The 26122-nt window shown below is 44.0% G+C and overlaps 2 protein-coding genes across 2 annotated transcripts in view; both read left to right on the plus strand.

Annotated features, from left to right (window-relative positions):
• LOC134822926 (rhotekin-2-like) lies at window positions 1-1616 on the plus strand. Its single transcript, XM_063834204.1, has 5 exons — window positions 1-125; window positions 300-545; window positions 723-810; window positions 1361-1383; window positions 1526-1616. Exons 1-5 carry the CDS (start codon window positions 64-66, stop codon window positions 1614-1616), a joined length of 510 nt encoding a protein of 169 aa, XP_063690274.1. The 5' UTR covers window positions 1-63.
• The window catches only part of LOC134822925 (mucin-2-like), a 26801-nt gene continuing 2204 nt past the window's right edge, over window positions 1526-26122 (plus strand). The window contains exons 1-9 of the mRNA XM_063834203.1: window positions 1526-1750; window positions 1939-2075; window positions 2211-2346; window positions 23311-23372; window positions 24594-24736; window positions 24948-25055; window positions 25241-25468; window positions 25595-25696; window positions 25875-26021. Coding sequence (XP_063690273.1) covers window positions 1950-2075; window positions 2211-2346; window positions 23311-23372; window positions 24594-24736; window positions 24948-25055; window positions 25241-25468; window positions 25595-25696; window positions 25875-26021 — 1052 coding nt within the window. The 5' untranslated portion in view covers window positions 1526-1750; window positions 1939-1949. The remainder of the gene's footprint in view (window positions 1751-1938; window positions 2076-2210; window positions 2347-23310; window positions 23373-24593; window positions 24737-24947; window positions 25056-25240; window positions 25469-25594; window positions 25697-25874; window positions 26022-26122) is intronic.

Genomic DNA, 26122 nt, shown 5'->3' on the forward strand with positions numbered 1-26122 from the left:
CAATTACGCAGGTTAGACGCAGGTAAGACAATACTTACCTCCAACAGCAGAACACTAGCACTTATGACAGCACTACAAAAAGAACATGTTAAAGAAGTAGAGGATGCTCACGGTCTCACTGACTTGTAAGTTATTTTTAAAAGTTAACAATTTAGAAGTTTAATTTATTTTGTATCGCAGAAACAAGGCCTAGACAGCCAGCTTCGTATTCCTCTGCAGTTAACCACTGATAGCTAATTACTACAAACCGTTGGATTGATTATTCTGATTCTCCAAACATTGAGAAACTTCCTTGTCAGGAAAGACAAAGACGAGCTGCTGAGAGAGGAAATGATGGAATCAGTCTCACTAGCAGACGTGACAATCTCAAACATAATCGTGCCTCTGAAATGGTGCAGGATCGACCACAATAAGTACAAGACAGACTGCTGGAAGTACCAGGTGTTCTGTCTCATTAGGAGTGGGATACAGGTTCTAGATTGTTCCGAGCTGACCAAAGTGGACATTCTCACTGAGAATATCCAGCTTAAGGATACATTCGTTCTGTAAGTGCTCTTATTCTGAAGTTTTAGTAAGTCCGAACTGTATCATTTTTGCCAGATTATTTGATTGGAATAGTGTGTGGTGCTTAACGATAGCCCTCAGGGTTTTAAAATTGATTAATAAGTCTGCCCTGATCTGTATCAGGTAATTCGATGGTAGTTAAACCTCCTTAATTGCAGGAAGGATATGGGACCGGACTTTGTTATAGACCTTGAGTTTTACTACACCCAAACTGAAGATCCTGTAAAGAAGAAAGATAAGAAGAAGGTATGCTCCGCTCTTTGTTTCTATTGTTCTCGTTAATTTCAGTCGGCGGTTCATATTCCATGTCTTTTCGATGTAGAGATATTGCTTTTCCGTGTCTATCTGTGATGATTAATTAGCATTTCCCTTAAATATGTTACATATCTTGACATATTCAGATCATCAGGTCTCTAGTCCTTGCAAGATAATCTGTGATATCATATCCAAATACCTTACACGGCGATCTTACACCAATATTCGAAATTGCCTCCAAAATGTTGGAGTACTTTCAGGCGGGCGCGGCGTCATGTTTGTTAATGCATGTGCGCAAAGCACGCACGTACGTACGTAACGTACATTGCATACCATGACAGTTTATTTATTATATTTTTTATATTTCTTGATTCATTGCCATTCGACGAAAACAAAGCCTTCAAAATTTTGAATTTTGCTTCACAATCAATCAAACTGTCAGCAAATTCAATAAGTCGCACTATCAATTTACACTATCAGATTCAACTTAACTGAAAAGTTAAATTAGTTATTAAAATTTCTCAATTTCTTCTGTTTTCAGGCCGAACAAACAGAAGCACCCGCGTAAGTACTGGGTGTTAGTCAAAAATATTCAAACAAACCCTTGATTTATTTACTTTTTCTACATCACTACAGAGCACATCCTGCATGAAACATTACCTTATCACTTTTTCAAACAACTCTCTTCTATCTCCCTTCCTGACAGGCCTGTGTTTGCGATAGCAGCAACCGCCTCCCTCTCCCTAGCACACTGCAATATCTGGTCTCAGAAAGCAGTCCCTGAAGTCGGGTGCTAAAGGGCTACCAGCGCACATTACAGCCCCTACCTCTCTCCCTGACCTGCCTCCTCTACCTGTTCTCAACTTTTATAGAGCAGAGATAAACGTTACTCCTCATTTCACTTTGAAACCTTCAAAGGAAGGGTTCCTTGGTTAGTTTGACGGAATCCTGCAGTTCATGTGTTTCACGGAACTTATATTTTATCTAATTTAACAGGTCAAAACGTTTAAAACTATCTAAAAACACCGTGTGCACAGTGATCCTTCGCAGCGTTGCTCAGTGCCTCTGAGGCGTTATTGTGATAGATTAGCCACCGTATCATTAAAATTTCTGTTCCAGATGTCCAGCAAATGAGTCAAGGTATGCCTCACTGGGTAAAGTGTTGGTGCTCACTCCAAGGAATGTACTTGAAGTCATGGAAACAGCCAGAGGACCAATTCGTTTCAGAGCCGCTACTCATTATCGAGATTAACGAGGTAACTCATAAATGATATGCGTATTTCTAAACTTGCTACCGTTAGTTAGAATGAAAAACAAGCTTTTTCTGTAACGTTTTGAAATGAAAAAGATATCTGGATGGAAATCTAGTCAATGATTGAGAAATATTTCAGCACATGATGCTGGATCACGTACCAAGGACATCAGTTCAGCGACCCAACAATATCCACATTAGTTACTGCAAGGCACCCTATGTTGATCATTTCCTTAGTACCGACACAAAGGAGGATCGCATTCTTTGGGAGATCGGTTAGTTCATCTCAGTACAGGTCCTGTTTCCTGGAAAGTTGGATGTGTAAATGTTTAACTAATTGAGAGCACGTTTCCTTGATTCTTGTAGTGGATTTGAGTGCTTTTTTCACCACTGCAGTGCTTTTATGTTCCGGGGTAGGTGGAACATATTTTGGTTAAAAATGGTTCTGGCCTGTCCCTAACCATCATAAAAATCAAGTTTCGAACTCGCTCAATACTCTCAACCGCCCACTTCGGGGCGGCCACTCCCAGGGGCCACGCCCCTCCCAAAATGAACCGAATCCCAGCTAAAATCAAGACTTTAAAATCTTTAACCCCTGTAGTGCCATTTAATGTCCGGGTAGGTGGGACATGTTTTAATTAAAAATGGTTCTGCCTGTCCCAAACCATCATAAAAATTCAAGTTTCGACCTCTCAACCCACCCGGGCCACTCCCAGGGCCACGCCCATCCTAAAATTACAGAATTAATCTAAAATCTAGACTTTAAAATCTTTACCCCTGTAATGTTTTATGTTCCGGGGTAGGTGGAACATGTTTTAGATTAAAAATGGGTTCTGGCCTGTCCCAAACAATCAAAAAATCAGTTTTCGACCTCTCAACCCTCTCGGGCCACTCCAGGGGCCACGGCCCATCCAAAATGAGCGAAATCCAGCTAAAGTCCAGACGTTAAAATCTTTCCCCTCCTGTAGTGCTTTTATGTTCCGGATGGTGGACATGTTTTAAGATTAACAATGGGTTCTGCCTGTGCCCAAACCATCAAAAAAATCATGTTCGACGATCTCAACCCACAGCGGGCCACTCCCAAGGGCCACGCCCATCCAAAATGACCAAATCCAGCTAAATCCAGACTTTAAAAATCTTTACCCCTGTAGTGCTTTTTATGTTCTCGGGTAGTGGACATGTTTTAGATAAAAAATGGTCGTCTGCCAGTCCCAAACCATCATAAAAATCAAGTCTCGACCTCTCAACCACACGGGCCACTCCCAGGGGCCACGCCCATCCCAAAATGACCGAAATCCAGCTAAAATCCAGACTTTAAAACACATCGTTTTACCCCTGAGTGCTTTTTGTTTCCGGTGGGTGAGGTGGAACATTTTTAAGATTCAAAATGGTTTCAGCCTGACCCAAACCATCATAAAAATCAAGTTTTCGACCTCTCAAACGCCACTAGGCCACTCCCAGGGGCACGCCTCATCCAAAATGACCGAAATCAGCTAAATTAATCCCGACTTTAAAGATCTTTACCCACTGTAGTGCTACTTATGTTCCGGGGTAGGTGGACATGTTTTAGATTAATAATGTTTTGCTGTCCCAAACCACCAAAAAATCAAGTTTTTCACCTCTCAACCCACCCTAGCAAATCCCAGGCCACGCCCATCCAAAAATTACTGAAAATATGCTAAAATACAAGGACTTTAAATCATACCCTGTAGTGCTATTATGTTCCCTCCTGGGGTAGGAGGAACATGTTTTTAGTTTAAAAATGGGTTCTGACTGTCCCAAACCATCATAAAAATCAATTTCGTTACGCGACCTCTCAACCCACTCGGGCCCTCCCATGGGGCCATGCCCATGCCCAAAATGAACCGAAATCCATCTAAATCCAGACTTAAAAATCTTTACCCCTGTAGTCTGTAGTGCTATATGTTCCGGGGTAGGTGGGACATGTTTTTAGTTTTAAAATGTTCTACCTGTCCCCAAAACATCATAATAATCAAGTTTTCGCTCGACTCTTCAAACCCACTCAGGCAGGGCCACTCCCAGGGCCACTGCCCATCCCAAAATTTCCGAATCCAGCTACAATCACAGACTTTAAAATCTTTACCCCTGTAGTGCTTTTAGTTCCGGGTAGGTGGGACCTGTTCTAGTTTAAAAATGGGTTCTGCCTGTCCCCCAAACCATCATAAATAATCAAGTTTCGACCTCCTCAACCCACTCGGGCCACGCCCATACTAAAATGACCGAAATCCAGCTAAATCCAGACTTTTAAAATCTATTACCCCTGTAAGTGCTTTTATGTTCCGGGTAGGTGGAACATGTTTTAGATTACAATGGGTTCTCTTCCTGTCCCAAACCATCATAAAAATCAAGTTTTCAGGTCCGATCGACCTCTCAACCCACTCGGGCACTCCAGGGGCACGCCCACCCAAAATGACCGAAATCCAGCTAAAATCCAACATTAAAATCTTTACCTCCCTGTAGTGCTTTTATGTTCCGGGGTAGGTGGACATGTTTTAGATTAAAAATGGGTTTCTGCTGCCTGCCCCAAACCACATAAAAATCAAGTTTCGCGACCTCTCAACCCACTCGGGGCACTCCCAGGGGCCACGCCCATCCCAAAATGACCGAAATCCAGCTAAATCCAGACTTAAAAATCTTTGCCCCTGTAGTCTGTAGTGCTATATGTTCCGGGGTAGGTGGGACATGTTTTAGTTTTTAAATGGGTTCTACCTGTCCCAAACCATCATAATAATCAAGTTTCGACCTCTTCAACACCCACTCCTCAGATGCCACTCCCAGGGCCACGCCATTTCAAAATTAACCGAAATCCAGCTAAAATCCAGACTTTAAATAATCTTTTACACCCCTGATTGCTATTTATGTCCGGGGTAGGTGGGAACAAGTTTTAAAGATTAAAAATGGGTTCTGCCTGTCCAAAACCAACATAAAATCAAGTATCGACCTCTCAACCCACCCGGCCACTCCCAGGGGCCACGCCCCATCCTAACATTACTGCATATAATGCTAAAATCTAGACTTTAAAAGCATTTACCCCTGTAGTGCTTTTATGTTCCGGGGTAGGTGGAAATGTTTAGATTAAAAATGGGTTCATGCCTGTCCCAAACCATCATAAAAATCAGTTTCGACCACTCCACCCTCTCGGGCCACTCCCAGGGGCCAGCCCAACCCAACATGATGAAATCCCCCTACTAAGACCAGACTTTAAAAATCTTTTACCCCTGAAGTGCATTTATGTTCCGGGATAGGTGGACATGTTTAGATTAAAAATGGTTCTGCCTGCCCAACCATCATAAAAATCAAGTTTCACCTCTCAAAACCCACACGGGCCACTCCCCAAGGGCCACGCCCAACCCAAAATGACCGAAGATCTCATGCTAAATCCAGAACTTTAAATCTTTACCCCCCTGTATTGCTTTTATGTTCCGGGGTAGTGGAACAGTGCTTTAGATTAAAAATAGGTTCGTGCCTGTCCCAAACCATCCTAAAAATCAAGTTTCGACCTCTCAACCCACACGGTGCCACTCCCAGGGCCACGCCCGATCCCAAAATGACCGAAATCCAAGCTAAAATCCAACTTTAAAATCTTTACACCCCTGTAGTGCTTTTATTTTCGCGGTAGGTGGGACTTGTTTTAGATTAAAAATGGGTTTCAGCCTGTCCAAACCATCATAAAAATCAAGTTTCGACCTCTCAACCCACTCGGGCACACTCCCAGGGGCCTCGCCCTCCTAAAATACTGAAATTAATCTAAAATCTAGACTTTAAAATCTTTAACCCCTGTAGTGCTTTTATGTTGCCGGGTAGTGGGACATATTAGATAAAAATGGGTCTGCCGGTCCCATACCATCATAAAAATCAAGTCTCGAACCTCTTCAACCCACACGGGCCACTCCCATGGGCCCGCCCCTCCCAAAAAGACCGAATCCAGCTAAAATCCAGACTTAAAATCTTTAACCCTGTAGTGCTTTATGTTCCGGGTTAGGTGGAACATGATGTATATAAAAATTGGGTTATCTGCCTGTCCCAAACCATCATAAAAATCAAGTTTCCGACCACTCACCCACTCAGGGCCACGTCCAGGGGCCACGCCCAACCCAAATGACCGAAATCCAGCTAAAATCCAGACTTTAAAATCTTTACCACCCCTGTAGTGCTCTTATGTTCCGGGGTAGGTGGGACAGTTTTTAGATAAAAAATGGGTTTTTGCCTGTCCCAAAACCACCATAAAATAAAGTTTCGACCTCCAAAAACCCACTCGAGCCACTCCCAGGGCCACGCCCATCCTAAAATTACTGAAATTAATGCAAAAACTAGACTTTAAAATCTTTACCCCTGTAGGTGCTTTATGTTCCGGGTAGGTTGGAACATGTTTTAGGTTAAAAAATGGGTTCTGACTGTCCCAAACCATCATAAAAATCAAGTTTCGACCTCTCAACCCACTCGGCATCCAGGGCCATGCCCATCCCAAAAGACCGAAAACCACTAAATTCCAGACTTAAAAAAATCTTTACCCCTGAAGTCATATCGTGCTATATGTTTTCCGTATGTTGGACATGTTTTTAGTTTTAAAATGGGTTCTACCTGCCCCAAACCATCAAATAATCAAGTTTCAGAACTCTCAACCCACTCAGGCCACTCCCATGGGCCACGCCCCATCCCAAAATTACCGCAAATCCAGCTACAATCCAGACTTTAAAATCTTACCCATGTAGTGGGCCCCCCTTTTTTATGTTCCGGGGTAGGTGGGACATGTCTAGTTTAAAAATGGTCGCCTGGCCCAAAACCATCAAAATAATCAAGTTCGACACTCTCAACCACTCGGCCACGCCCATACCAAAATGACCGAAATCCACTAAATCCAGACTTAAAATCTTTACCCCTTGTAGTGCTTTAAGTTCCGGGGTAGTGAACATGTTTAGATTAAAAATGGGTTCAGCCTGTTCCCAGAACACATCATAAAAATCAAGTTTCGACCTCTCAAATCAAACCCACCTCGGTCCACTCCCAGGGCCACGCCATACCAAAATAGGACAGAAATCCAGCTAAAAATCCAGACTTTAAAATCGTTACCCCTGTAGGCTTTGATGTTCAGTGTAGGAGGGACATGATTTTAGATTAAAAATGGGTTCTGCTGTCCCAAACCATCATAAAAATCAAGTTTCGACCTCTCAACCCACGTCGGGGCCTCCCAGGGCCACGCCCATCACAAAATGACCGGAAATCCATCTAAATCCAGACTTTAAAAATCTTTGCCCCTGTATACGTAGTGCGATATGTTTCCAGGGTAGGTGGACATGTTTTAGTTTTTTTAAAATGGGTTCTACCTGTCCCAAAACCATCATAATAATCAAGTTTTCGACCTCTCAACCCACTCCAGGCCACTCCCAGGGGCCACGCCCATTTTCAAAATACGCAGAAATCCCAGCTAAAATCCAGACTTTAAAATCTTTAAACCCCTTTAGATGCATTTATGTTTCCGGGGTAGGTGGGACATGTTTTAGTTAAAAAGGGATCTTACCGTTCGCAAATACCATCAAAAAAATCAAGTTTTCGAGCCTTTCGACCACTCAGGGAGCCACTCCCAGGGCCACGCCCATCCCAAAATTCACCCGAAATCCAGACTAAAAATCACAAACTTCAAAATTCTTTACCGCTGTAGTGCGTTAACGTTTACGGGTAGGTGGGACATGTTTTTGTTTAAAAATGGTCTACCTGTCCCAAATAACCATCATAAAAACAAGTTTCGACCTCTCCCCCTCTGAGGCCACTCCCAGTGGGCCACGCCTTACCCTGAAAAAGCAACAGTAGTGGGGTTGGGCAAAACAAACGTTACATACGTTTGAGTCTTATACCACCACTGTGTTTTCATATTATGTTACCGGCCCCCCAAAACTTTGCAGATGGCATGCTGAACAACTCATTCGGAGGATTCCTCGCCAATGTTCAAAAATTTGAATTTTTAGACACACCCATATAATATTAAATCACCTATATTTTTCTTTCCGGACATGCTAGACGCCCATTTATTTGAGATTACTGCAGATTATTATTGTTGCATCTGATCTGAAACATAATTAGGCAAACGTATTTGAAAATGACGAAGTTATCAAGCAAATCAATGTATCTCGTTAACAATATTGATTTGGTGATTATGGAATATGTCACATTGAATTTGGTTCCCCTGTGCAATTTGACGGGGCCAGCTAATCACCTCATCAGTAATCGAATCACCTGATCACACGTAATGGACAAACTCGTCATGCCTCGTATCCTTGGTCATCTGAGAGGCTACAACTCTCATTTTTTTTCCAGATACAAACGTAATATGAATGGCCCAAATAACACCCTATACAACTTGGCTTCGATCGGATTATCAAAACATCAATAAATGCATTCATAAACCTTCATTAAATAAAATATTTAAAATGAAAAATGAATATTCTTTGATTTAATATATTCCTCGAATGGAGTGGTGATAGTAAGTCATACCAAAAAGAACACCCCGGAACAGGGGTGTAGGAAGCGGGGGGGGGGGCAGGGGGCCATCCCCCCTCGCGCCCTCCCCATGAAATCAGGCAAGGGGCAAAAAGGCCAACAATTTTTTGAAAAAATTGTTTTTCCCGAAAATTTTACAAGTCAAAAATTTTGTAAGTAAAAGATTTTTGGACCTGAGGGTCCCCCTTTGTAATGCGATCTCGGAAGGCAGGCCCCCCTTTGCGAATACGAGCTTCGAAGCGGGAGCAACTTTCAGAGGTACCTATCGAGTATGACTTGACCGAAAATTTTCGAAGTCAAAAATTTTCAAAGTTTTCCTTGGAAACTACTTTGTCCAGTTTTCCTGCTACCCTGATCATTATGACCAAAACTATTTTTTCGTTTTCCGAAGTTCGATATAAGATTTTGACTCGAGGGACCCCCTTGTAATGCGATCTCGAAGGCAAAGGGCCCCCCCCCCCCCCCCCCCCCCCCCCCTTTTGCAAACGAGCTCGGAAGCGGAGCCAGCTTTCAGAGGTACGTATCGAGAGATGACTCGGACCGGAAATTTTCTAAGTCAAAAATGTTCAAAAGTTTTCTCGGAAACCTACTTTTGTGTCATGTTTTCTGCAACCCTGATCATTATGAAGCCAAAAATGTTTTTTTCGGTTTATTCGAAGTACGATATAAGATTTTTGGACTCGAGGGTCCCCCTTTGTAATGCATCTCGGAAGGCAGCCCCCCCCCCCCTTGCAATACGATCTCGGAAGCTGAGCTCAGCTTTCAGAGGTACGTATCGGAGAATGACTCGGACCGAAAATTTTCAAAATCAAAAATTATTAAAGTTCTTGAAAACTACTTTGTTCATGTTTCCTGCTACCCTGATCATACAACAATGTTTACCTGGGTAAGGTCTCCCTCCTAGTCGGTTATGGAGTGGCCTGCATACACACATCGCGTTGGCGGCGTAAAACATATGTCTCCCCAACTGTACTCGTTTGGTAAGCCAAGCTTTCTGTTGTGTTGTTGTCGATGTTTTTCAACACCTGTAAACTTAGCAGCATCTAGCATCTTCGAGTACGCAGGACTTCCCAGTTCTTACGGTCTGCCCTTGACCACTTTCCATAATTTGGCTTCCAGTTCAACAGAAATCTCGTTAGGGTAGAGTCCTGGCATTCTAACTAACATTCCATATCATACCAACGTAGCCTGGCAGCACTGATGAAAGTCCTCAACAGACTTGATGCCAGCCCTCAAAGAACTCTTCGATGGTTCACATGAAAGAAACCTTTAATCCTAAGGATCCTTCTCAAGTAGGTTTGATGGAAAACCTCGAAGCGTTTCATCTGCTTTTTGTGAGAGGTTCCAGACTTCAGCTACAAACAATAAGATGGTGAGGACAGCAGCCCTATAGATCCTGATCTTGTTGGAGTCTCTTTATAGTCTGCTATTCCAAATGTTCCGAGCTGATGAAAGCGCCATTAGCCTTCTGGATACGGACATCCAGGTCTCTGTTGATTGTCCCACTCCCCACTGATAGTTTCACCTAGGTAACAAAGTGCTAACCTGCTCGACGGTTCACCCTCAACCGGTCTGTTCACTACAATCACCTTGATGAAAGTGAAGGTTCCCCCCCGCTGGGAGGCGCACTTGCTTACAGCCATGCATTGGGTCTTCTTTGCATTTATTCTGAGCCCACAGCGTAGGACAGTAATGAACAAATAGATCAGTTGACTCCTTTAGCCCTTCCCTGAGGTTTCCCATAATAGCCAGTCATCAGCATAATCGGTGTCCAGAATGACGCATTTCCTCGACCGTCTTCATCTCTTTCTGCAGCACTGCGCCTTGACTGATGAACTTGTTGGTCTCAGCCAGAATGCAGAAAATTTAGGCATAATAAAGACAGGAGGTCTTGAATGTCACCCTGGACCTTGCCTGAGTTAACAATCAAAACCAGTCTGTTAGCGCCCGCATTAACCCTCACCGGAACGTCATGTACCCCCAAAAAATGACTGAAATATTCTGACAATATATTTCAGGCAGCCCATAGTGTCTCATACAGGCACCAAATAAATTGCCCTAACTGATAGAATTTCGAAACGCTGCCCTTGAATCGACAAAATTAATGTAAAGAGAATTTAAAACCCCGACATTTATGAATAATAGTTTCAGAGAATAAATCTGATCAATACATGAGCGTTCTGTCTAAATCCGCACTGATTTTCCCTGAGAATACACTCCATACCAGCATGTAACAGCTTAAGAAGAATCATCCCCTGAAACAGCTTTGATGCTGTAGACTTAAGGTGATCCCTCGTTTTCCCGCAACTGAAGTGTCTCCTTTCATCCCAATACAATGAATTACACCCTTTAACCAATCTCAGGAACATCTCTTCTTCCCACACATTCTTTGAATAGACACCTAGTTGATTCAACTAGAGCACTCGCACCTACTTCAGTTGCACGTTTTCTTTCCCTCGTCCACATCTCTGGGCTTTTGTTGTTCTTAACTTTGTCAGGGAATAACTAATCTGTCTCTGGTGGTTGGTCCATCCGAACAAGAGAGAGAGTCAAAGATGGGGGTTGGGGTGTACTGTATCAAGGTCTGCAAGGTCGACACTTGATAATGAGGGTTCAGAAGTTCAGTAAAGTGCTCCTTCCACCTATCTCCTCTGCTGTTGGGAACCGTGATCTCCTACCGTCTTGTCCCGGACACAAGATGCTTGTGGCTAATTTCTTGTTCTTTACCATAGAACTTCTTGATCTTTGCCCATACCCTCACGCGCTTCTGACCTTTGCTCCCTGCATCCTCAAGATCAGTAGCTACACTAACTGCCAGTTATTGTCGACTAGCTGCTGCTTTTCTTGACTAACTATTAAGTTTTAGAATATTCTGACCTGTTAGCGTCCGAGTTTGGGTCTATTGCGCTTAAACGTGCCCGCTGAATCAATAAAACCCATTGGATTTCCCGTGACAGGTTTTGCTCCTTTGCCTTCCGGGGTCTTTTTCCTAGTACCTTCCAGTGAGACCTCAGTGACGGTCGACTGAGGATTACTCACTCGCCCGCGGTTGAGTGTCCCGAAGGGACGACCTCGACTATCCAGACTTGCAAATTCGTTTTGAAAGCACAGTTGTACTTCTGTAACCGTAGTACTATCCCCTCCAGGCGCTCGATGGCATGCACATTGGGCCTGTTTGGCGTTGATCTTTGTCACTTGAACTGAAGTTTTGGATTTTCAGCAGTCCTAGAACCAATAGATGATCGGGAGGCCGATGTCTGCCTCCGCGACAGTACCCTAACATCAAAAGAGATTGACGAAACCGCCTGTTTCCCCCTTCCCCCCCAATGCAGATATGATCTATCTATTGACGGTGAGACCCGTTGGGGGACCGCCATGCCCTTGTAATGTCTTTGTGCAGAAGAGAGTTCCCCCGATGACAAGCTGGTTCGTCGCACAGAAATCCACAAGTCTTTGTCACCGTAGTCATTTGATGAGCTATGGAGTGATTCCCCACCGATGAGACCGCTTCACTTCCATTCTGTCTGATTGTTACTTTTGCTTAAAATCGCCGAGCAGTAACTTGATATCGTGACGAGGTACCCTCAAAATTATCTGTGAGTGTCCTATAAAACTTATCTTTCTCATCTCCTCTGGGCACCCTCATTTGGAGCATAGGCCACAACAACAGAGATTGATTTCTTACTATGCAGCCTAGCAGTTAAACCCGCTCCGATGTGGGAGTGAACGAATATCAGGGAGTTTTCTGATGTTTTGAAAGACTGAGACCGACTCCCTGTCTCTTGATCCCGTCGACTCTACCGGAATGGATGAGTAGACTGCCATTGTCCAGTAGAGTGGTGCCAGATCCAGGCATGTGAGTCTCGGTGATCCCCAAAAGATCCAATCTGTACTGATCAATGTTTTGACTAAGTTGGTAGAGCTGTGTAGATGAGCTGACAAGAGATAGAACGTTCCATGTTCCAAAACGTAAAAACTGTTTGCAATAATTTACTGGATTGGATTTGTTGGAAGCAGGGTCAACAAGGATGATCTGTTGACTAATAAATCTGGTCGGATGACGAGTACCCTGATCATTATGAGCCAAAAATATTTTTTTCGGTTTTCGAAGTTCGATATAAGATTTTGGACTCGAGGGTCCCCCTTTGTAATGCGATCTCGGAAGGCAGGCCCCCCCTTTGCAATACGAGCTCGGAAGCGGGAGCTCAGCTTTCAGAGGTACGTATCGAGAATGACTCGGACCGAAAATTTTCTAAGTCAAAAATTTTCAAAGTTTTCTTGGAAACTACTTTTGTTCATGTTTCCTGCTACCCTGATCATTATGAGCCAAAAATATTTTTTTCGGTTTTCGAAGTTCGATATAAGATTTTGGACTCGAGGGTCCCCCTTTGTAATGCGATCTCGGAAGGCAGGCCCCCCCTTTGCAATACGAGCTCGGAAGCGGGAGCTCAGCTTTCAGAGGTACGTATCGAGAATGACTCGGACCGAAAATTTTCTAAGTCAAAAATTTTCAAAGTTTTCTTGGAAACTACTTTTGTTCATGTTTCCTGCTACCCTGATCATTATGAGCCAAAAATATTTTTTTCGGTTTTCGAAGTTCGACATAAGATTTTGGACTCGAGGGTCCCCCTTTGTAATGCGATCTCGGAAGGCAGGCCCCCCCTTTGCAATACGAGCTCGGAAGCGGGAGCTCAACTTTCAGAGGTATATATAGAGTATGACTCGGACCAAAAATTTTCAAAGTCAAAAATGTTCAAAGTTTTCTTGGAAACTACTTTTGTTCATGTTTCCTGCTACCCTGATCATTATGAGCCAAAAATATTTTTTTCGGTTTTCGAAGTTCGATATAAGATTTTGGACTCGAGGGTCCTCCTTTGTAATGCGATCTCGGGAGGCAGATTTTAGCTTAATTTCAGTAATTTTGGGATGGGCGTGGCCCCTGGGAGTGGCCTGAGTGGGTTGAGAGGTTGAAACTTGATTTTTATGATGGTTTGGGACAGGTAGAACCCATTTTTAAACTAAAACAAGTCCCACCTACCCCGGAACATAAAAGCACTACAGGGGTAAAGATTTTAAAGTCTGGATTTTAGCTGGATTTCGGTAATTTTGGGATGGGCGTGGCCCCTGGGAGTGGCCTGAGTGGGTTGAGAGGTCGAAACTTGATTTTTATGATGGTTTGGGACAGGTAGAACCCATGTTTAAACTAAAACATGTCCCACCTACCCCGGAACATAAAAGCACTACAGGGGTAAAGATTTTAAAGTCTGGATTTTAGCTGGATTTCGGTAATTTTGGGATGGGTGTGGCCCCTGGGAGTGGCCTGAGTGGGTTGAGAGGTCGAAACTTGATTTTTATGATGGTTTGGGACAGGTAGAACCCATTTTAAACCTAAAACATGTCCCACCTACCCCGGAACATAAAAGCACTACAGGGGTAAATATTTTAAAGTCTGGATTTTAGCTGGATTTCGGTAATTTTGGGATGGGCGTGGCCTGAGTGGGTTGAGAGGTCGAAACTTGATTTTTATGATGGTTTGGGACAGGTAGAACCCATTTTAAAACTAAAACATATCCCACCTACCCCGGAACATAAAAGCACTACAGGGGTAAAGATTTTACAGTCTGGATTTTACCTGGATTTCAGTAATTTTGGCTTTTTGTGATGGGCGTGGCCCCTGGGAGTGGCCTGAGTGGGTTGAGAGGTCGAAACTTGATTTTTATGATGGTTTGGGACAGGTAGAACCCATTTTAAAACTAAAACATGTCCCACCTACCCCGGAACATAAAGAAAAATCAACAATAAACTATTACAGGTTAGATGTTTACCTGAGTTCTATATCTTTCGATAGCAACTCCATCTATAAATCTGATTAGCAAGTCATTCTGTATTCCACCAGTACTTGTGATCCTGGTTGCAGCTTTCAACATGTTTTATGGGCCCAACACTCAGCTTTCACAGTTTATGACTTCTGGCCTCCTTGCGATGTCGTAGCAGGTAGACCATTTCTTGTTGTCGCGGGCTAACCAGATTGTATAGGAACATCGAAGAGCGACCAAAGCAGCCTCATTCAGGGCTTTATTCTTCGTTCTCTTCGCCAATCCAAAGTAGTTGAATAGAGCTGGTACAGTATGGTGCCAGAAGCCCCTACACCCAATCTCTATTGTAAAGAGCAGAGCTTTCCAACCGCACCCGTCGATGCCAGGAATCAGCTCTCTGTTGTAGCGTGCTTCTTTACGTGCTACTTGGTCACTGAAGTTACTCTCGTCACCACAAGTCAGTTCAATCAGAACTACTTCTCTCAAACTATCCGACCATACTACCATGTCGGGTCTCTCCGCTGTGTTGTAGATGTGCTGTGGGAACTGGGCAGGTAGTGTATCCTCGTCCCATATCAGCTTCCAGTCTTTCGCTCTCTCAAAGGGCCTCTCCTTCCTCAGCTTTGGCTTTGGGTGTTCATACTTCCCATCCTTCGACTTGAACCGTATCCATTCTTTGTCGGAGGTCGTGGAACCTGAGGAATTGTACATCTTGAGTTGGTCAAGCAAGGCTCCGGCTATAACACGTAGGACGTTGTCATGTCTCCAGTTGTACCTTTTGGAGTTTCTTGCTATACTGCAGACGGCTAGGATGTGCTTGATGTTGCACGTCTTCCAACCACAAAGTGTACAATTTCCTGTACTCGAGTAGTTCCACAATTTCATGTTTGCAGGGGTATTAGCCACGTCGTGTGTCGAGTTTAGGTGGAATTTAAGGAGAGCCGGGCTCATCTTGTAGTTGTAGATAAGGCTGTTCCATCCTAAGTCTAACTGCATCGTGTTCTCCCATGTCAAGAACTTGCCCTGTACTCCCTTGTTTACCAGGGTGACTAGCATGTTGTTCTCTGACACCGATTCTACCAGTTGTCTTAGCTTCTGCCTCTCAGTCAACTTTGGTTTGCATCCGAGTCCTACTCGGTCTTTAGTCACTACTCCAACCAACTCCTGGAAGTAGAGATCTCGCTCTCTTGCCGTCAGCTCCGTTGTATAAGACCATCTCGGGCTGTTCTCCTGTTTCTCTCTCTTGTTATTATAGGCTTCTACAACTTTGGTGTCATCACTGTTCTTCAGGGCGTGTCCCTTTGATACCTGAAGAGACTTGTATAAGTCACTTAGCTTCTTCAAGTTTAGCCCGAAGTAATCCTTGCTCCTGTACAGGACTGTCACAGTAATTGATCTAGTAACACCCAACCACTTCTTCAAGAATCTGGTGCAGATAGCATCCAGTTCCTACACAAAACTTACAGGAAGGTTGTAAATCATCAGATCCCAGGACATCTTGCTAGTCAGCATGTTATTGTAGATCCAACACTTCATGACACCGTTGAGACCACACTCATCCACTGTCTGAAACAGAGTTTTTAGTTTGTCTTCAATCCGTTGTTCAGTGGCGTAACGAAAGGCCCTGCTGACCCCGCTGTGCAGGGGGGCGCCGTCTTAGGGGGGCGCCAAATCGTCGTTCGAATGTGGGACAATTTCGAAAACTTAACTAAAGTACTAGCAAAACTGCGCGTTTTGCTCTAGATACACACTTTTTTAGAGATTTTACCGGCGTATTCTTTAAAATCACCTAGTTTGTTCAATTTTAGGGAGGGGCACCAAAAGGGGAGGGGGCGCCAACAGGGGGGCGCTTTTTTCGGCAGGGGGGCGCCAACAGGCAACGTTACGCCACTGCCGTTGTTTAGTGTCATTTAACCCTAGATCGACATAGATCCAGTGGCCCAGGAACTTAATCGGGTTGTTTCCTACATAGCTGATTATCTGGCCGTCAATCAATATCTCTGGGTCATAAGCCTGGTACGTACCATCTATCACCTTCATTCCCAGGGAGACACACTTGCTAGGCTTGGCCTTCATTTTCCTACTCCAATCCAAAAACTGCTCCATCAACTCTATCTGCTTCTTTACCTTCTCTAGTCTGGAGGACATAAGTGTTAGGTCATCTGCAAAAGCCCGATTCGATGTAGGTTGCGAGCTAAAGGAGGGCTTATAACCCAGTTCTTTTTGATCTTGTAGAAGATCTAACAGTAGGTTGAATACAATCAGGAACAACACTACTGAAAGAGGGTCTCCTTGAAAGAGGCCTAACATGTAGTAGAACCAATTTGACTTCCAGTCTTTGGTTACCACCCTTACAATCAGTTCATCATAGTACTTAAACATGTAATCTATGAGCCATTCAGGGAATTTGTAATGCCGGAGGGCATAGAGGATCAAGTTGTGTGGGACTCTGCCATATGCATTCATTAAATCTACCCAGACAACGAATATCTGGCGTCTAGTAGTTTGGCGTCTTTTAGTTCTTCCATAAGCACTTGGGTGTGTTCAAGACAACCAGGAGTCTTCTTCAGAAAGCCCTTCTGAACTGACTTGTCTATGTACTTATTAGACACCATATAATACCACTACAGGGGTAAATATTTTAAAGTCTGGATTTTATCTGAATTTCGGTAATTTTGGGATGGGCGTGGCCCCTGGGAGTAGCCCGAGTGGGTTGAGAGGTCGAAACTTGATTTTTATGATGGTTTGGGACAGGTAGAACCCATTTTTAAACTAAAACATGTCCCACCTACCCCGGAACATAAAAGCACTACAGGGGTAAAGATTTTAAAGTCTGGATTTTAGCTGGATTTCGGTAATTTTGGGATGGGCGTGGCCCCTGGGAGTGGCCCGAGTGGGTTGAGAGGTCGAAACTTGATTTTTATGATGGTTTGGGACAGGTAGAACCCATTTTTAAACTAAAACATGTCCCACCTACCCCGGAACATAAAAGCACTACAGGGGTAAAGATTTTAAAGTCTGGATTTTAGCTGGATTTCGGTCATTTTGGGATGGGCGTGGCCCCTGGGAGTGGCCCGAGTGGGTTGAGAGGTCGAAACTTGATTTTTATGATGGTTTGGGACAGGCAGAACCCATTTTTAAACTAAAACATGTCCCACCTACCCCGGAACATAAAAGCACTACAGGGGTAAAGATTTTAAAGTCTGGATTTTAGCTGGATTTCGGTCATTTTGGGATGGGCGTGGCCCCTGGGAGTGGCCCGAGTGGGTTGAGAGGTCGAAACTTGATTTTTATGATGGTTTGGGACAGGCAGAACCCATTTTTAAACTAAAACATGTCCCACCTACCCCGGAACATAAAAGCACTACAGGGGTAAAGATTTTAAAGTCTGGATTTTAGCTGGATTTCGGTCATTTTGGGATGGGCGTGGCCCCTGGGAGTGGCCCGAGTGGGTTGAGAGGTCGAAACTTGATTTTTATGATGGTTTGGGACAGGCAGAACCCATTTTTAAACTAAAACATGTCCCACCTACCCCGGAACATAAAAGCACTACAGGGGTAAAGATTTTAAAGTCTGGATTTTAGCTGGATTTCGGTCATTTTGGGATGGGCGTGGCCCCTGGGAGTGGCCCGAGTGGGTTGAGAGGTCGAAACTTGATTTTTATGATGGTTTGGGACAGGCAGAACCCATTTTTAAACTAAAACATGTCCCACCTACCCCGGAACATAAAAGCACTACAGGGGTAAAGATTTTAAAGTCTGGATTTTAGCTGGATTTCGGTCATTTTGGGATGGGCGTGGCCCCTGGGAGTGGCCCGAGTGGGTTGAGAGGTCGAAACTTGATTTTTATGATGGTTTGGGACAGGTAGAACCCATTTTTAAACTAAAACATGTCCCACCTACCCCGGAACATAAAAGCACTACAGGGGTAAAGATTTTAAAGTCTGGATTTTAGCTGGATTTCGGTCATTTTGGGATGGGCGTGGCCCCTGGGAGTGGCCCGAGTGGGTTGAGAGGTCGAAACTTGATTTTTATGATGGTTTGGGACAGGCAGAACCCATTTTTAAACTAAAACATGTCCCACCTACCCCGGAACATAAAAGCACTACAGGGGTAAAGATTTTAAAGTCTGGATTTTAGCTGGATTTCGGTCATTTTGGGATGGGCGTGGCCCCTGGGAGTGGCCCGAGTGGGTTGAGAGGTCGAAACTTGATTTTTATGATGGTTTGGGACAGGCAGAACCCATTTTTAAACTAAAACATGTCCCACCTACCCCGGAACATAAAAGCACTACAGGGGTAAAGATTTTAAAGTCTGGATTTTAGCTGGATTTCGGTCATTTTGGGATGGGCGTGGCCCCTGGGAGTGGCCCGAGTGGGTTGAGAGGTCGAAACTTGATTTTTATGATGGTTTGGGACAGGCAGAACCCATTTTTAAACTAAAACATGTCCCACCTACCCCGGAACATAAAAGCACTACAGGGGTAAAGATTTTAAAGTCTGGATTTTAGCTGGATTTCGGTCATTTTGGGATGGGCGTGGCCCCTGGGAGTGGCCCGAGTGGGTTGAGAGGTCGAAACTTGATTTTTATGATGGTTTGGGACAGGCAGAACCCATTTTTAAACTAAAACATGTCCCACCTACCCCGGAACATAAAAGCACTACAGGGGTAAAGATTTTAAAGTCTGGATTTTAGCTGGATTTCGGTCATTTTGGGATGGGCGTGGCCCCTGGGAGTGGCCCGAGTGGGTTGAGAGGTCGAAACTTGATTTTTATGATGGTTTGGGACAGGCAGAACCCATTTTTAAACTAAAACATGTCCCACCTACCCCGGAACATAAAAGCACTACAGGGGTAAAGATTTTAAAGTCTGGATTTTAGCTGGATTTCGGTCATTTTGGGATGGGCGTGGCCCCTGGGAGTGGCCCGAGTGGGTTGAGAGGTCGAAACTTGATTTTTATGATGGTTTGGGACAGGCAGAACCCATTTTTAAACTAAAACATGTCCCACCTACCCCGGAACATAAAAGCACTACAGGGGTAAAGATTTTAAAGTCTGGATTTTAGCTGGATTTCGGTCATTTTGGGATGGGCGTGGCCCCTGGGAGTGGCCCGAGTGGGTTGAGAGGTCGAAACTTGATTTTTATGATGGTTTGGGACAGGCAGAACCCATTTTTAAACTAAAACATGTCCCACCTACCCCGGAACATAAAAGCACTACAGGGGTAAAGATTTTAAAGTCTGGATTTTAGCTGGATTTCGGTCATTTTGGGATGGGCGTGGCCCCTGGGAGTGGCCCGAGTGGGTTGAGAGGTCGAAACTTGATTTTTATGATGGTTTGGGACAGGCAGAACCCATTTTTAAACTAAAACATGTCCCACCTACCCCGGAACATAAAAGCACTACAGGGGGTAAAGATTTTAAAGTCTGGATTTTAGCTGGATTTCGGTCATTTTGGGATGGGCGTGGCCCCTGGGAGTGGCCCGAGTGGGTTGAGAGGTCGAAACTTGATTTTTATGATGGTTTGGGACAGGCAGAACCCATTTTTAAACTAAAACATGTCCCACCTACCCCGGAACATAAAAGCACTACAGGGGTAAAGATTTTAAAGTCTGGATTTTAGCTGGATTTCGGTCATTTTGGGATGGGCGTGGCCCCTGGGAGTGGCCCGAGTGGGTTGAGAGGTCGAAACTTGATTTTTATGATGGTTTGGGACAGGCAGAACCCATTTTTAAACTAAAACATGTCCCACCTACCCCGGAACATAAAAGCACTACAGGGGTAAAGATTTTAAAGTCTGGATTTTAGCTGGATTTCGGTCATTTTGGGATGGGCGTGGCCCCTGGGAGTGGCCCGAGTGGGTTGAGAGGTCGAAACTTGATTTTTATGATGGTTTGGGACAGGCAGAACCCATTTTTAAACTAAAACATGTCCCACCTACCCCGGAACATAAAAGCACTACAGGGGTAAAGATTTTAAAGTCTGGATTTTAGCTGGATTTCGGTCATTTTGGGATGGGCGTGGCCCCTGGGAGTGGCCCGAGTGGGTTGAGAGGTCGAAACTTGATTTTTATGATGGTTTGGGACAGGCAGAACCCATTTTTAAACTAAAACATGTCCCACCTACCCCGGAACATAAAAGCACTACAGGGGTAAAGATTTTAAAGTCTGGATTTTAGCTGGATTTCGGTCATTTTGGGATGGGCGTGGCCCCTGGGAGTGGCCCGAGTGGGTTGAGAGGTCGAAACTTGATTTTTATGATGGTTTGGGACAGGCAGAACCCATTTTTAAACTAAAACATGTCCCACCTACCCCGGAACATAAAAGCACTACAGGGGTAAAGATTTTAAAGTCTGGATTTAGCTGGATTTCGGTCATTTTGGGATGGGCGTGGCCCCTGGGAGTGGCCCGAGTGGGTTGAGAGGTCGAAACTTGATTTTTATGATGGTTTGGGACAGGCAGAACCCATTTTTAAACTAAAACATGTCCCACCTACCCCGGAACATAAAAGCACTACAGGGGTAAAGATTTTAAAGTCTGGATTTTAGCTGGATTTCGGTCATTTTGGGATGGGCGTGGCCCCTGGGAGTGGCCCGAGTGGGTTGAGAGGTCGAAACTTGATTTTTATGATGGTTTGGGACAGGCAGAACCCATTTTTAAACTAAAACATGTCCCACCTACCCCGGAACATAAAAGCACTACAGGGGTAAAGATTTTAAAGTCTGGATTTTAGCTGGATTTCGGTCATTTTGGGATGGGCGTGGCCCCTGGGAGTGGCCCGAGTGGGTTGAGAGGTCGAAACTTGATTTTTATGATGGTTTGGGACAGGCAGAACCCATTTTTAAACTAAAACATGTCCCACCTACCCCGGAACATAAAAGCACTACAGGGGTAAAGATTTTAAAGTCTGGATTTTAGCTGGATTTCGGTCATTTTGGGATGGGCGTGGCCCCTGGGAGTGGCCCGAGTGGGTTGAGAGGTCGAAACTTGATTTTTATGATGGTTTGGGACAGGCAGAACCCATTTTTAAACTAAAACATGTCCCACCTACCCCGGAACATAAAAGCACTACAGGGGTAAAGATTTTAAAGTCTGGATTTTAGCTGGATTTCGGTCATTTTGGGATGGGCGTGGCCCCTGGGAGTGGCCCGAGTGGGTTGAGAGGTCGAAACTTGATTTTTATGATGGTTTGGGACAGGCAGAACCCATTTTTAAACTAAAACATGTCCCACCTACCCCGGAACATAAAAGCACTACAGGGGTAAAGATTTTAAAGTCTGGATTTTAGCTGGATTTCGGTCATTTTGGGATGGGCGTGGCCCCTGGGAGTGGCCCGAGTGGGTTGAGAGGTCGAAACTTGATTTTTATGATGGTTTGGGACAGGCAGAACCCATTTTTAAACTAAAACATGTCCCACCTACCCCGGAACATAAAAGCACTACAGGGGTAAAGATTTTAAAGTCTGGATTTTAGCTGGATTTCGGTCATTTTGGGATGGGCGTGGCCCCTGGGAGTGGCCCGAGTGGGTTGAGAGGTCGAAACTTGATTTTTATGATGGTTTGGGACAGGCAGAACCCATTTTTAAACTAAAACATGTCCCACCTACCCCGGAACATAAAAGCACTACAGGGGTAAAGATTTTAAAGTCTGGATTTTAGCTGGATTTCGGTCATTTTGGGATGGGCGTGGCCCCTGGGAGTGGCCCGAGTGGGTTGAGAGGTCGAAACTTGATTTTTATGATGGTTTGGGACAGGCAGAACCCATTTTTAAACTAAAACATGTCCCACCTACCCCGGAACATAAAAGCACTACAGGGGTAAAGATTTTAAAGTCTGGATTTTAGCTGGATTTCGGTCATTTTGGGATGGGCGTGGCCCCTGGGAGTGGCCCGAGTGGGTTGAGAGGTCGAAACTTGATTTTTATGATGGTTTGGGACAGGTAGAACCCATTTTTAAACTAAAACATGTCCCACCTACCCCGGAACATAAAAGCACTACAGGGGTAAAGATTTTAAAGTCTGGATTTAGCTGGATTTCGGTCATTTTGGGATGGGCGTGGCCCCTGGGAGTGGCCCGAGTGGGTTGAGAGGTCGAAACTTGATTTTTATGATGGTTTGGGACAGGCAGAACCCATTTTTAAACTAAAACATGTCCCACCTACCCCGGAACATAAAAGCACTACAGGGGTAAAGATTTTAAAGTCTGGATTTTAGCTGGATTTCGGTCATTTTGGGATGGGCGTGGCCCCTGGGAGTGGCCTGAGTGGGTTGAGAGGTCGAAACTTGATTTTTATGATGGTTTCGGACAGGAACTACCTATCTAAACGCTAAAACATGTGCCACCTACCTCGGAACACAAAGGAACTACAGTGGTAAAGATTCTCGATCTGGATTTTACCAGGATTATAGTAATCTTGGGATTGGCATGGCCTCTGGGAGTGGTTTGAGTGATTCAAGAGCTTAAAACTAGGGGTTTGTGATGGTTTGGGATATGTACTACCTATTTAAACACCAAAACATGTTTCAAATAGTCAGCAACACAAATCATCTCAGGGCCCAGGGGTAAAGATTCTCATTCTGGATTTTTAGGGATTTTTCACAGATTTCAAGCTATTTGGGATTGGCGGCCTGAGTGGGATGGATGTGTTACTTAGATTTTCATATCTTATAAGTGTCTATAAAAGTATAAGCACGAGCAGTTTATTGAGACTTCTGACTTCTACCGTCGTAGATTCTACAATGATAAATATTGTAAAGTACGTGCGGCGCGCAAAATCCACTACAAAATCCACTACAAAATTTAAGGAAACGTCTTCTGACTAATTTTCACAAATCATAATATCACTCTCAGTTTTATTTTATGACTATAATCTTTTTTGTTTTTAGCTAAATTTAAATCATGTAATTCCCCAGTGTTACGTAAAGCAATGATAAACTCGAGCACATGGCATCCCAACAAGCTAAGTTCAGCTGAGGTACGTATATTTTTTCCCGATCCATGACTCAAAGTGCCGAAGGCACAAAAGAGTCAAGGACAAGGGTTAGCGATCGAGGTTTTTTTTAAATATGGTAGCTTTGAGACCGTGCGACCGTGCCTGCGAGTGTGCGACCGTACCTGCCCTCGCGCACTGTTATCGCCCACGTGACTACCTGCGCAAAGTTATTTTGCGCACAAATCTGAATTAAATAATTGTCTCGCTTGGCATGTCACTTCGCCATATTTGCATGTTTATATAAACAGTAAAGACTGGGCCGTCCCCAGGTTGTATGGAATATGATAAAATACGCCATCACGGATCGGGAAATTGAGCGGCCATCCACAAAAGAAAAGCGGCCGCATTTCTTGTTCTTAAGGGGGCCGGGGGGGGTCTTCATCAAAATTCTCTCGAAATCGAGTTTATAGTTGTTTCTGATAGAGGGGAGTGATATCTATCAGCTGCTTTTGGTCCCATGGAAAAATATTGTTCCTAGCCGAAATTATCGCCGGTCAAAGGTTAGCGCTTATGTGTAATTGTATTGCGCGAGCAATTTTCAATCGCGCGTTCTGAAAATCGAGTCTAAAAATCTATCTTCTCCTACATTTTTTGAGCAATCACCCTAAAATTTTCAGGATATGTTCTTAGGATCAGTTAGAAGAGAACTCTAGAGCCAGAATTTTGAGATAGGCCTTTAAAGATTTTTAATCCGATTTTGAAAATCTTGGACCTTTAAAAATCAAGGTCCAAGATTTTCAAAATCGATTTAAAAATCTTTAAAGGCCTATCTCAAAATTCTGGCTCTAGAGTTCTCTTCTAACTGATCCTAAGAACATATCCTGAAAGTTTTAGGGTGATTGCTCAAAAAATGTAGGAGAAGATAGATTTTTAGACTCTATTTTCAGAACGCGCGATTGAAAATTGCTTGCGCAATACAATTACACATAAGCGCTGACCTTTGGCCGGCGATAATTTCGGCTAGGAACAATATTTTTCCATGGGACCAAAAGCAGCTGATAGATATCACTCCCCTCTATCAGTGACAACTATAAACTCGATTTCGAGAGAATTTTGATGAAGACCCCCCCCCCCCCCCCCCCCCCCCCGGCCCCCTTAATACAATGAGAAAACTATCGATCAGTTTCCATCTTTAAAAGAACCTTCTCTATCTTATATCAAATATTTTGTAATATTCACCAAACCTACCATGACCCTCTCTAGAACCAAGGAACCTGCCCGTCCCCACTAAAGTCGCCTCCCCCTAAACCTCCTAGACCGGTTACAGGGCCCCAGTTCTGCTACACGCCTGATAATCCTTGTCTGCCTTCTTACCGAGCGCGGTATGAGGCCGGAAGGAGCTCCAGGTTCGTGTCCGTTATTAAACTTTTGTATTTTTATGGAACAGTTCACAATATTATTCGAAAGAGATCAGAATGTGATGACATAACTTCCATCACAAAACGTGTATTATATTTGATTTACAGAATGGGAAGTGGTTCTACTAAAACTCCCATTATACTGTCAGATTAAATATTTACGTCCCTCTTAAAGAGGCTTTGACATAGCGCTCTTTAGGAAAGATAAGCTGGTGGATTGGACACCAGGGAAGCGAAGTAAGAGCGCAGAACGTAAACCCAAGACTCCAGCCACTCATGATACGCAGCGATCTAGAGCTAACACGTGGTAAGTTACTAACACGTGGTAGGTTTCAAAGGTTGAACGCTGATGTTGGTAGTTCTCACCCCTGGGGACAACTGATAGCTAACTCATATCACCGTGATCAAAATAACATCGGCTTTACTATCTATGAATCATATGACAAGAATTAAGCTAAACTATATATTCTGAACTTATGATATATTTTGCAGCAAGAAGCCGAACAGAAGAAGGTCGAGGTCTGTAGAAATGACTCCCCTCCGCATGACCGCCCCAAGTACTCCTAATCCTCACATTATGGGAACTCCTAAAGATCCTAAAGATCGGGTGTCCGACGCTACGTACGTGTCCATGCACAAGTTCAGCAGAGTATCTGTGGATAGTACCCCCAAACCTTCCAGAAACCCGCCCCGACCTCCAAGTCTCAGTAATCTGCCCGGGTGAGAAATTTGCTGTTTACGTTACAGTGGTTACTAAGGTTACATGTCATGTGAACGAAGTCATACCACGACTGATTTGGCTCCGAGTGCTTATCTTGTTCTTACTAAATACTTGTCAAACATCAGGTCTGCTAGCAAGAAAACTCCCGGAAGACCGTTAAGCAAGATCAACGAGAGTTATAGGACAGCGCTGAACAAGAACACTCCTCCCTCCGCCTCTTCTACAGGGTAACACATTTTTAACGTTCTTGTAAAATTATTTGGTATTTTCTGTTATCTTGTCTTGCCTTGATAAATCTATAAATGGTAACAGCTGTATTTCAGATTAAATGGTTTCATACAGATTGTTAGTAACTTGCTACATTCCATTAAAACTTGTTCTTGTTAACAGCTCGTTTCCTATCAGGAAGGGGTCCCCGTCCAAAGGAACTCCTCGCCGATCACCAAGACAACAGAAGCTGCAAGCAGATTTGAGCAAGAGAGAGAACAAGAAAAGAGCTCCTATTCCACAAGGGACGAGTCCTCAGAAGAATTGTAATGTTCACGCCACCAGGTCAGTAATCGTGTCAGGTGAAACTATGCGACATTAATCAGGATTCATTCAAATTCAGCCAAATTTTCCATGTTTTTCTAATCTCAATTTGAAATTGTTGC

The sequence above is a fragment of the Bolinopsis microptera genome, chromosome 11 (genome assembly GCF_026151205.1).
Source record: "Bolinopsis microptera isolate Bmic1 chromosome 11, MBARI_Bmic_1.0, whole genome shotgun sequence".
NCBI lineage: Eukaryota > Metazoa > Ctenophora > Tentaculata > Lobata > Bolinopsidae > Bolinopsis > Bolinopsis microptera.

Bases quoted from the DNA above. Each gene is read 5' to 3' on its own strand.
- LOC134822926 (XM_063834204.1), top strand. From the start codon at position 64: ATGACAGCACTACAAAAAGAACATGTTAAAGAAGTAGAGGATGCTCAC. The intron at 811-1,360 runs GTATGCTCCGCT...TTCTGTTTTCAG, and splicing joins AGAAGAAAGATAAGAAGAAG to GCCGAACAAACAGAAGCACC. The intron at 1,384-1,525 runs GTAAGTACTGGG...CCTTCCTGACAG, and splicing joins GAACAAACAGAAGCACCCGC to GCCTGTGTTTGCGATAGCAG.